Genomic DNA, 12,645 nt, shown 5'->3' on the forward strand with positions numbered 1-12,645 from the left:
CCATGCCATGTTGGCACTTGTTTTCTTAGTCTTTGCATTGTCTGTAGCAGAATTTGGATAAAGACTGATTTGTCTCTGAGTGGTCAAAGTTGAGACTTATCCCCACATGGTGAAAATGCAATGAAAGCAAGGGGTATGCACAAAGCAAATGCATGGAATCAGACTGTGTGCTATTTCCACAGGCTTGTGATATTTCACTGTCACAAAGTCTGATGTTCACTCTTTGCCTGTTGCTATGAGTACTTATTAGAACAATTTATTAGAAAAAATGAGGAAAACAGGCAATTAATAAAGATTCATTAGTGTGAAAAAAATTACTTCTCCGCACATCTGATCAATAGCCAGGCAGGCAGAGCTGAAGGATCTCCGTGTCAAATGAATACTTGAGGTACTGAAAAATAAATTTCACTGAACTACAGCAGGTTCACCTCAAAGGGTCCCAAATGTAGCTTCATTTTAATCGTACTGGCATGAAAAAATGTTATACACAATGGAATCGCTAGGTGAAACTACAACATGTATGTGACTTAGGCTTATTCACTTGCCTTTCTATTGGTTTTCCCAGTTTAGATGAAACAGAGCAGTAACTGTAGAGTTCCTCCTTATTCGGAATAGAAGGGCTCAATATCCAGTCATTTTTATTTCCTGGTTTCTCATATTTCTCTTGTTGAATCAGCTCAATTGTTTGTAACCCTATGCCATGGCAGATACCTATCAAGCAATCACTTTTCCTCAGAACTGCTCAGCCTGCAAGTTTAATAAAGGCAGACGCCATGGACATCCACCACCCATTTCTTGCCACTCTAAAAAGCCTCCTGCCACAAGACACCCTCCAGTTATTTCCTTTTTCTCCCTCCACTTTTACTTTTTCTCAATTTCTGAGCATCATCCATCATCATCTTAGCTCACACATGTTAGTTTTTCCCTAGGACTTTCCTGTGTCTTCTTATGGTGGCATCATCCTCCTCCTTTTATAGGTGGGGACACGGCACCATTGTCACACCATGTCTGGTGTGAAGATGAGGAAAGGCAGAAGCAGCTGCAGACACGTTCCAGAGTATAGGAGGAGGAGGATGACAAACATTAGCATACAACAGAAAATTAGGAAATCAATTATTTAAAAAAAAAAAAATCCAGAAAAAAAAATCATCTAATTTGTCTTGGGCATTTGAGGAAACTAATGCTTTGAATACTTTCAGGGCACAAAAAGCATAAATTTTATAATCGCAATTAAGAGCTTTTTTGACATCTCTCTCTGTCATTCAGGTTGATGCAGTGTTTTATTTCAGTAGATGGTAAGCCCAGAAACCAGGAATCAAATAAAAAAGAGCTCTCAGTGATAGAAGCATGGTGATAGGACACAGAATGATATTCTAGGCCTTTGTTGTCTGTGACCAGCAGAAATACAGAGAGGAGGAGAGAAATCACCAGGGTTGCTTTAAGATGTATATTAACTCTCAGGTTGTCAAAGCACACCACCAGAAATACATCCGCAGCAAACTCCTGAAACAAAGAATTGCCTTATGCGACAGCTTCAGAGGACAAAACTGCATTTTTTTTCTCCATAAAAGCAGCTTCATGATTTAGTCTCCCCAAAATGTTGCATGTAAGCTGTCAGTAGAGAGAAGGCTCTAGAAAATAAGTAGCTTTATGTGGCAAGCAGTCTGCAGAGTGCACGTACTTCTTGTGGCAGTGTCCAGCACATTCACGAGAGTCACCCAAAACAAGCCCTCCTGACCCCACAGCTAGCTGGAAGATATGGAAGAACCATGTATTTAGCCTGTTCTTGCACCTCCACTTGCACAGATACCAAGTTTTTTGTCCACTCCTACACGGAACATTTACAGATCAAACCACTCAGATTTTTGCTGCTTTCTGGAGACAAGAAGTGCAGCCAGGATAAGGGTTGCACTGTAATTTCATTTAGAGCTATGTTTATCCCTTTGCGCTTCTCTAATTTGGGATAGGACAGTCACCAATATGAGCTATATCTAAATAGCCACAAAAAAGTGTTTGTAACCTGTTTTACAGGCTAAGCAGAGAGATTTGCTTAACTTCTGTAACAGAGAGATTTCTCTAGCAAAGTGAAATCTGAAACAGACAGATGATTCCAAGAAGCACTTGGAACTCATGATTTCATGGCTCCTGCACTCTCACGTATTAAGTGAGGCCTAAATTTCTCTGTATGTGTGGCAGGGGAGGCAATATCTGTTCAAACACATTTGAAATGAACAACTCAAAGAGTTGAAAGTCTAAACTACCATTAAAAAGCCAGTCTTGGTCAAGAGCCGTCGTACAGTTCTTATACTTATTCTAGTTTGGTGGGTTTTGGTTGGGTTTGGTTTTTGGATTTTTTTTTTTAAAGATAAATATATTTTCAGCATAAAATGTCTCAACTAAATGTTATCAACTTTCAATTTAATAGTTGCAAAGTTTGAGGTGTCACCTGCAATTCAGTAGAAAACAAGTAGAAATCTTTTTAAACCCCTCTACTGGCTTGGCTGTGACAGATTGAAAGTGGAAGCCAAGAGTGGGGTTACCCTTTGCATAGGGCGTGTCATCACTGACTGCAACAGTATCTCACAGGAAAAGAAGAAAACCCATCCAGTCAGGTTTCATGTAACATTTTATTGAAATAGAACAAGAGTACAAAGAACACATCTTATGAAATGACAGAGTCCAATTCTAATTCCTGAATTTTACAGCTCAGCATTAATATTGCCACATACTTCCAAGTGGCGTAAAAACAAGTCCATTGGGATCTCTAATACGAAATAAACTTGTTTGATGCAACAAACTATCTTAGCATATCTCTACTGAAAGCACTGGTTTTTTCCAAACAAGAGCTACAATTCAAACTAGCTACTACCCTAACCTAACTACTAACTAAATCTCCAAAACATAGACATGGCTTCACCTTCAACTATTCCAGGAGCAACTGACCTAACATACGTCACTATATATTACTACTACATTGCATAATATCAATTATATTACTTATATTATCTTGTATTATCTTATTGTATCAACATATATTACCATTACATTATAATTCTATAATAACATCTATGAGAAGAGAGATATATGTGATGGACTGCAGCTGCTTCTGCATTTAAACATTAAACAGTTGCAGCACTGGAAAACCCAGAATAAAAGTTCTGATTTTCAAACTTCTTTGTCCTTTGGGATGGTCAACGAGCTCTTTTCTTTGGAGGTGTCTCATCGTCTTTGTCATCTGGATTATTAAATACTTCAAACAGACGTCTCTGCCAATTAGAAAAGGTACAAAAATGAAATTCCCACATGGACAAAATACACGCTGCACATCTCTTTTGCCCCCAGGTCAAAAGGGGTGTGCAATAAAATGCTCGCCCCAGTTTTCTCTAGCTGCTTGGAAGCTAAGATTTAAATAATGCTCAGCTGTAAAAGCCACAAAAGAGGTATGACTTCCTGCATTTTGTCTGCTTAAAAAAAACTTATTCATTCCCTGATGGGGAATAGATTCCAAAAACGGCAATCCCACCTGTATATCACACACACAGGGCACTAGCTGGGAAAGGAAGCAAGCCAAAGAGTAGGAAGAGTTCAATCCAGCAGAAGAGGCAAAATTAACCTGTGCCCACCAGATGAACAACAGCCTCCAGTCCCACCCTAACCTCCTTAAACCATCCCCTAAACTAGTCAGGCTTTCATTTTTGGTGGAAGTAGTCAGGGATTTGGGTGACTTTATCCCTAAGATACCCTGAACAAGGCTATAGCTGTCTGTGCCGCCTTCCACCCAGTCAAGCCCCAGGAGGCCGCTCTGCTGTCCTACATGAGGATAGGAGCTTCCACCAAAGTTCTCTCCCACCTTGGGGACTGTCACCACTGTGGTCAGGCTTATGCTTGTTGGATAGGAGCCACTGGAGCTTGCTGGTGGCACTGCAGCTGCCTTCTGTTCATCTTCACTGAACTGCAGCTCTTCATCCACCTGTAAGCTCGTTGCTTCTTTGGCAAACATCGCACCAGAAAATACAGGGGGGACCCTGCAAGAGACACAGGGCAAGTGATTGGAGCTTTGCTTGGTGTTTCAGACTCAGCCAGGACAGAAATGGCTTCCAAAGCTTTAGAATGAATTAAGTGACTTGGGGAAGGCAGTCCAGCTCCATCCCTTCTTCCACCCTCACCGCAAACTTGACAAATAGCCAGCTGATAATGAGGCAAACTGAATCCCAACTCAGAAGAACAGAGCAAGATTCTGCTCTTCATAAGCTGAGAGTTTTCTCAACAGAACACTTAACTTGCTGTCCACATCAGCTCTACTCAAAGAAAGGTAGATGGGGGTTTCCTCTAACCCAAGAAGGTTTCGGCAAGAATGGAACCCAACCCCAATCCCAGCCACCTGCTTCTGCTGCTCTATGGGAAATGAAAAACCAAGGAGCAGGCCTGCAGAATGGCAGTCAGTGGCATCCTCATTAGACAGAAACTGGGCCATACCTGTTTGCTTTCCCCTTTGGCCGGTCTTTTTCTTGCTCATATTTTGTCTTCAGTCCCTGGGATGTGTGAATGTATTTGGAAGCTTCCAGTGCATCAGAGAAGTTCTCAACTATATGTGCAATAAGGAACTGAATGTCCTCCTGAATAAGAACAAAACAGGGCTTCAGTCTCAAATGGTCATGTGCAGAAAGCTTTTCTTTTGCAAAGTAACCGATTCCTTGACTAGAACCCAAATATTCTTGTCAAGAACAAATGGGGAGCCATCAGGTTTATTTTTAGGAAAAGAGCTGAAATCTAGAAAGAATTATTGAACTTCCCTTAGAAATGGACAACGGACTCACCAACATATCCCCATGCCATTTGTGACCATTCCATCAAAACAGGATGTTTGCTGCTATCTGGGAAACCTGCCTTTTGCCTCTTGCCCTGTAAGGTCATGGACACGTCAGGGCTGAGGCTGCTGCTGAACTTACCTTTTGGATAAAATCAAACAGCTCCAGCAAGGCAGAGTTGAGCAGGTTGCACCTATTGCTGTTGTCCAACACAGCATTTACCACTGGTTCAAACAGGTTTCCCAGAGCGATGTAATGGTTATAAATTTCATCTTTCAGGCCAATTATCCTCCTCATAAAACGCAGAGCACCTGTGTGAAGAAAGATATTCAGGCATTCAACAACCACATGCCAGGGCTCTCACCTTCCTGTGGAAGAACTGAAAAACCTGCTGTTATCCCAAGAGGAAGATGCCCCCCCCTGCAAATCTGCAGAAGCAGATGGGTTGACAGATCACCTTTCTTTCCTTCTCTGACTTTCCTGGATATTAGAAGTTCATGAGGAACCATGAATTACTTTATTACGTCCAGCAGCAATGCCTGCCAGCAGGCATGAGGTTAAACTATTAACTCCCTTGTATTCTTCTTACTTGTTCCCCTCCCAGAACCAGCCGTGAGTCTTTCAAAACCCTGGTTCACAGCATTTCATTCACTCGCCACAAGGAGAACCAGATTCAGGACATTATTAAGAAAGGACGCAACTCCCACTGAAATGAGGCAAGAAATCTGATTACAAAGGATCCTGTCATGGAGATTTGAAAGGATCCCTGCAGACTTCAAAAGAGACAACAATCCACCGCTCACCAGAAACTGCACTGGTCTGTGCTACAGACAGCTGCCACCTCTGCTTTTCCAAATTCCTTAACTGTAGCCAATGAAACTCAGCAAATGAAGAAGAATTCTGACTTTGAGCGTACATTGGCACACTTACACCTTCCACGCAGGACCCACAAAACCTTTTGAAAGGAAATCACAACAGTTCCATACTCACACAAGGCCAGAAATTTGTGTTTGGATTTCACCAAGAGCAGTGATCTTCTTAGGAGATCTTTGTTCATCATATAAATCCTCATGTGATACTTGTGCCGTTCCACACAAAAGGACAGCAGCTCCAAAATGGAGGCAAGTATTTCTGCTGTTTGATAATTGTCTACAAGAGAAATTCATGCCTTAAGTTGTACCAAAAAATAAATCCTGTACTGTCAGTGAACACTAAGCTCAGTTGCTATTGCATTTCCTGACATCTTGTCAGGGGAGATGTGTTTTACTGGATTGCTTGGGGAAGCAGGACATTGGGTCAGAAGAAAACAACAAACACAGCTGTGGATTTTTTTGCCTTCTCAGTAAATATTCTTTCAAATTAGACTACTACAACTATGACATTAATCTCAATATCCATGAAGGAAGTACGTCTTTACAAAGCACGCCATCAAGCTATGCCAGCATTCACAGCATCAGGAAAGGGCTACGGAAACTCCTGCCCACATAATCCCTGTCCCTGGAGGAACAGCAGCTTGCAGCAAGCCTATTCCCAGCAGGCATCACAGGTCTACTGCTGTTTCCAGCAGCGTTACCAGGCCCTTCAAAGGGAAAAATATTTAAATTGTCATTACCTATTTCATACCATTCTTCTGAGGTATGAGCCAGAAGTGGCGCAGTGAGAACATGAATGTAGCGGTCGTAGAAGATATCGAGAAATTCAAATATTTCTAAAAGCTGAAACAACAACAACTTCATTAAACACTGGCATTCACATGCAACCTTTTAAATTCAAAGGAGTGGTAACAGCAGAAGCAGCCTACAAAGAATTCTACGGAGTTCTTTGGGTCTGCAGAACTGTCTTCACACAAGATCAATTGTCTTGCTTTTGGGAAAAACTTGTGGGGCATCCAACCAACTGAGCTGTCATTACAAGAATCCCCAGCATGGATGCAACTATATACTGGAAAAAGCATTAGTGACTCCAAGTGCTGGAAAAAGTGTCCTTAAACCATTCTGAAAGGCATGTAGTTTTGCCCAGAACAACATGTAAACCATTTCACAGGTATTCTGGCCCATTGGAATGTATTCAAATCTTTCAGGATTTATCGTCCAGGTGGAGAGAGCTATGGTCAGACAGTTCTAGGGCACTGACACATGGGACTGTGTGGTTTAATACTGGCACAATACCGCAGACACATACGTCTCATTAGCAAAATTATCTTATGGTTGGCTTAATTAAAGTTGTTGTCAGAACACATTCCACTCCATTGAAAAACCCTATAATTTTTTGCCCTCTGCCCACAGTCACAGCCATAGAAAATATCAGGCTTCTAAGTTTGACAAGACTTAACAAGACGTCTCTTCTGCCATTCATGTTCTCTTACACTAAGTGTGTCGATCATTTTCTCTGGATCGATCAGTGCACACAAAATCTCCATTAACTGACGGTTGCCTCCAAATTCAGGGTCGGGGCTACAGACTATCTGCTTAATGACCTCAAAGATGACTTGGGTATCCTGCAAAACAATCCAAAAGAAAGAAATCACAAAGTAATTACAAGACTGGAATGAATTCCCCATTTTCTGCCATTTTTTAAAAATAAAAGTTAAACCAAAACACAAAAATTCAGGTTTCATTTTGCCGGTTATTATCCTGTTTGCCCTAAAACTGGCCTATTCCACAAACTCCAAACCACTTTTACTCACATTCTCACTCTGTCGGGCCTCTTGCATGACAAATTCGTGGACTGTGGCTGGACTAAATTTTACTAGATCAGACAATATATCTGTAGCAGCAGATCTAACTCGCAGATCATCCACTCCCTCACATACAAAAAAAAATAAAGAAAGAAAGAAAGAAAGATTAATTTGTTAGAGTAAATAAAGTTTGGTATTTCTTATTCCATGAAGCTGCAAAGAAGAGGCAGCTTAAAAACTGGAGAACATCTTGTTCCAAAAATTTTCATCAGAAACATGATCATGTTGTTACAGAAAAGCCACAAGGAATCAGGCAAATCCTTTCCCCGCTCTTTTCTTCCTTCAGAAAGGGCACAAGGCTTGCTGTGAATGTAAGAGCCCTAACTTAGGCTGGAAACATTCACAACACCCTACTTGCTGGAATATCTAAGACTTTATTGATATTCTATGCCTGCTGTCCACAATTTATCCATTTGGTACTAAAGGAACACTGTACAAGCCAAGGTGCACAACGGTTTCTAGACCCATTTACAGGCAACAAGAATTCAGACCTTTCCTTAAAGGATGTGATTTTCTCTGATAAAAAAAAAATACAAAACAAAAATGAAGCTTCCACATGACTCTCTTTCACCTTTTGACTACCTTGCCACAAGGACTTCACTGCCCTCAGACTTCTCCATTAGGAAAAGTAAAATAGTAAGAGCGGTCAAGCCAGGCTACTGCAGAGCAGAACTGTGGGCAGCTTCTGGATTCTGGACATTGCCAGCAACCTCCACTCTCAGCAGAGCAAAGCTCTCTAATCAGACTTCCAAAAAGGTGCTCAGCAGATCCAAAAATGTTTTACAAGTCTAAATGGCTGTGAGCTTTTCTAGTTTTATTAAAACCAATTCTAAGTTCTCACTTACCATTAACTTTTCAAGAATTGGAAGAAATCCCAACTTTGCCAAAGTCTGAGGAAATTCATGTCTTGTCTCAGGTAATGTGAAAGACACGGCACACATTTCCTTGAGAAACTTCATCTGGTGCACAGGGGATAAAAAGTTTTGTGTATTTGAGTCGGAAAACTCTCTGAAAGGATTTGTACTGGGGATGGGTGGTGGGGTGCTGTACTGGCTGCTTCTCCAGAAGTGCTTCTGAGACTGCAGAACTCTCAGAACACTTTCACTTTCTAATTCACCCCTCTCATTTAAAGCCTTTGAGGGACCACCAAGACTTACCAATGCACAGCATTGCTCGACAGATGTAGCTTCGTTCATTAATTGTGCAAAAACTTCAGAAAACAATTCCTCATCCTTCTGTGGAGCACACAAAAACAACACCAGTTACACAGTGCCTTCTGGAAAGTGAAAGCATGATCTTTCGAGGATCCCACACTGCACAAAGTCAAACTTTCAACACTGCCATTATTTTTATCAGCGAGAAGGCAAATGCTAGAGAACACATCCAGCAGGATCATTTCCAGTTTTTCAGCACTCCTTGTGTGCAGCTGAAGCATCTCCGGGACACCAGAGCCACAGGTAAAGCTGGCCACAGGGCATGATCCCCAAAGATGATCCCTAAATTCATGTCTACAGAGTGTGACATTTCCTTCCCTACTCTGCCCTGCCACCCCTAGGCTTTGCAGATCTGCCCAACCCCATAGACTCAGTGTGGGATTTGCCACACCCACACCCACATCAAAAGGACAGAAAAGGACACTGCTAATTTGTTTCAGACTCCCTGACAGCACTTTGCACATAAACTTCTAGGTAAGCCACTGGTACATTTCTGATGGAAAAAATGCCACCCAAGAGAAAACTTGGGCCCTACTGGACCTGCGCCATTCTTACTACACTGTGAAGATCCCAAGGGGATCAGTTTCCCTCTTCTGCATCTGCAGCATTGCAAGGCACCTTTTCAGTCCATCTCTGCGAGATTAACAGATTACAGGTTGGCTGCAGCATTCAAAACATGGTGCAAATGAAAGTGCCTGTGAATATGGTGTTCGCCAGCTGCAAACCACTTCCAAACTACAGCCGGAAGGATCTCTGCAGATCCCATCTAAGCCACATTAAAAAACACTTACCTGCAGCTGAAGTAAAATCTTCTCTTTGCTGGATCTGATAAAGGAATTGAGGGTAGAAAGAGAACCCTCTTCCAAACCCAACGCATTGGGCATGATGATGGCCCGAATGTACTCTGCGCAGGACACCTGGTAGAGCTTTTGCCTGAGTTTAGGGTCTTTGATAGGAATAGCCTCCTGAAGCTTTTCTCCTTTGGTCAAGGTTTTCCTGTAAAATCCTGGCTGAGCCAAACAAGGATCGTACTCAAGGCATCCGGCAACATCCATAATGCAGTCATCAGAAAACATCACCTTATACAGAATCATTTTGTCCAGGTACAGAATTTTTCTCACGATGTCAAACAGAAGATGCAAGCCTTGGGTGTACTCTAAGTGCTCACAGAGTTGGAAAAGCTGTAGCAGCTTTGCAATATAGCCTTTATTCCTCAAGGCCAGCGCTAGCTTTCCCTCACGGATGCGTGAGAGGCGAACAGAGGTCACTAGCTCTGCAATCTCTCCAAGGCTGGAGAGTTCACAGGTAGGCAGCTTCATGAAACGCCTACGTCTACCCATTTCTTTAGGTGCTCCTCTTCTGCCTCAAGAAGCTCCTGGCTGACTGCCACGGAGTGACAGCAATACCCAAAGGGGACAAGAGGGAAGCAGGACAGGAGGCCACTCTGCCCTGTCCTTCTGCTGCTCTGCCCCTCCAAGTGCCTCAGGTGTTCCTCAGCCATTGTGATGTCACCTGGGTCAGAGCCTGCTGATTGGTCCATCCCTCTAACTCCCACATTTTAGAATGTTGGGCTCATGACTGCCCAGGGTTACGGTAGATCACCAACGGCTCCTGGTGGTTGCTGACCTTTTGGAACTTCTAGAGCCCCTTCCAGAACCTTCAGTGGGCCTGTAAGAAGGCTGGACAGGGCCTCTTCCCAAGGGCAGGCAGGGAAGAGGGGCAATAGCCTTGAGCTGTTTCTGTTAGATATTAGGAAGAAATGCTGCACTAGAGGAGTGGTGAGGCACTGTCCCCGGTTGCCCAGAGAAGCTGTGGCTGCCCCTATCCCTGGAAGTGTTGAAGGCCAGGCTGGATGGGGCTTTGAGATACCTGCTCTAGGAGAAGGCGCCCCTGCCTATGGCAGGGACATTGGAACCAGACGAGCTTTTAGGTGCCTTCCAAAATTTATCAGCATGGAAGCATGCTGGGACACTTCCCCAGCTGGAGCACTGGAGCTGAGGGCTATGGGCTTTGCAGAAGCAAGAGGCTGGCAAGGGAGGGCTTCAGTGTTAAGGAACCTTCCCTGTCCAACCACCCAGGAGCCCCTCTGGAGTCATTCTCACATCACCTCCTGTGGGACCAAAGGCCTTCACAGGTGTACACTCCACTCTCACCCAGGCAGACCAGGCTTCCTTACCAGCTTAACCCTGGGTTTCCCGTAGCAGAGACACAGATGTCCGGATCCTCAGAACAGTTTAATCATGATGCAGTGACTAAATAACAAAAGAACGCCTCAAGCTGGTGCCTCTGAGGAGGAACCTGAAATAAAGAAACACCTGTGCTTTTATCCCCTCCCCGTCTAAGTTCATGAAGGTCTGGAGCTCATTAGGTTGTACTTTGTCTCTGAGTGACTGGTCCCCTGGCTGCCCCACAGCTCCCTGTGCCCTTTGTAATGCAAAGGGCAGTTCATGGCCTCTTGCCTTGGGCTTGGGCTCCTGCCCCCCCAGAGTTCAACCTGCACCTTGTACTGCAGCTGCATCCTGAGTCAGCTGCACTGAATGTATTCTTGAACATCTAGCTCTCCAGCATCTGCTGGGATAGTCATACAGGTGGCTGCAGGCAACCAAGGGCATTCCTGGGGTGATTAGAGGCCAACTTCCTGATCCAGGTATTAGATGAGCCATCCAGAGGCTGTGGATGCCCCATCCCTGGAAGTGTTGAAGTGTGGGTCCAGGGGCAGAGGTTGTGCCTGGGATCTGTTGTGCAGGCTTTTTCCAAAGCCTCACTCCCAGGCAGGTGTCTGTGGTTCCCTGCAGACAGGCAGACTTTATTGCTTAGCTAGCTTTGATTTGTTAGCTTAGCCAAGAGGTTTTTTTCATCCCTTCCCTGACCTTGGAGACTTTGACAACAAACCTTCCACGATTTTTCGTTTTGTTTTGTTTTTTGTTTGTTTGTTTGGTTGGTTGGTTTGGTTTGGCTTTTTTTGTGTGTTTTTGGTTTTTTTTTTCCTCCTGAGCAGTTCAGTTTGGTTTTGGTCTGAGATTAGAGAGTTGATGGGAGAAGCAGACGACCAGCAAGGAGCAAAGGAGCTGCTCCATCCCAGCCCCAGACCTCCGAAAAGCTGAACCCACAAAAGAAAGGGCACCAAATCTTCCAGCTTCATCTGCTGTGATGAGGAGACCAACATCAGACATTCACCAGGTTCCCACCAGGTTTTTTTCCCCTGAGCTCCTGTGTGAACCTTTAGGATTTTTTGTCCCATGAGACAGAAGCCAGGTGCCGTTTTGTTCCTCCCCACCACATGGTTGGCTGTTGTTTTTCTCTTAGCCTGGCATTTTGAGCTTGTTTTTCTTTTTTGTTACAGTGTGAGTGTGTGTGTGGGGAGGGCAAGGTCCGGCAGTTCAATATCTAGCATTTTTCCACAATTTTTTCCCATGTCATTTTGGCACTCTGTTTATTAATAAATGTTTTTTTTTTTTAATTTTCATCCACTAGTGTTAATCTCTCATTGTCAGAAAGGGCATTGTTAGAAACTTTTTTTAGAGGAAACGGTCATTCTAGAGCATTTTCCCCTAGACTTGTCTCCAAACTGAGAATATGCCTGGTGTTATCACAAAGGAAGATCTGCTTAGTACAATGCAGACATTACTTCTGCAGAACCCTTTTGTTAATTTTTTCTATTTGATTTTTTTTGCAATTTAACCCTTAAAACACTGTTTAAATCCACATCACCACAACCTGGAGTGCAGATGCAGAGACAAGCATTCCTGGGCTATATAGCTCTTACATAGCTCCAGGAATATGGAGGCTTTGTTTGCAAATCATGGAAAGTGTAGGACCTACAGTGTTAGCAGTTGTCCATAGAAAATGCTAACTGTAGGGATGCATTGGAAAACACCTCTCCTTT

The 12,645-nt window shown here is 43.4% G+C and overlaps 1 protein-coding gene across 1 annotated transcript; it reads right to left on the reverse strand.

Annotated features, from left to right (window-relative positions):
- Window positions 1-3,191: 3,191 nt before the first annotated feature.
- LOC134042054 (serine/threonine-protein phosphatase 4 regulatory subunit 3B-like) lies at window positions 3,192-10,299 on the reverse strand. The gene is given in 12 exon segments (XM_062489130.1): window positions 3,192-3,266; window positions 3,815-4,005; window positions 4,478-4,616; window positions 4,950-5,119; window positions 5,799-5,957; window positions 6,382-6,523; window positions 7,174-7,305; window positions 7,495-7,611; window positions 8,391-8,504; window positions 8,703-8,780; window positions 9,551-10,104; window positions 10,107-10,299. Coding segments are annotated over 12 exon segments (2,064 nt in total).
- Window positions 10,300-12,645: the final 2,346 nt, after the last annotated feature.

Source organism: Cinclus cinclus, chromosome 3 (genome assembly GCF_963662255.1).
Source record: "Cinclus cinclus chromosome 3, bCinCin1.1, whole genome shotgun sequence".
NCBI classification, from domain to species: domain Eukaryota; kingdom Metazoa; phylum Chordata; class Aves; order Passeriformes; family Cinclidae; genus Cinclus; species Cinclus cinclus.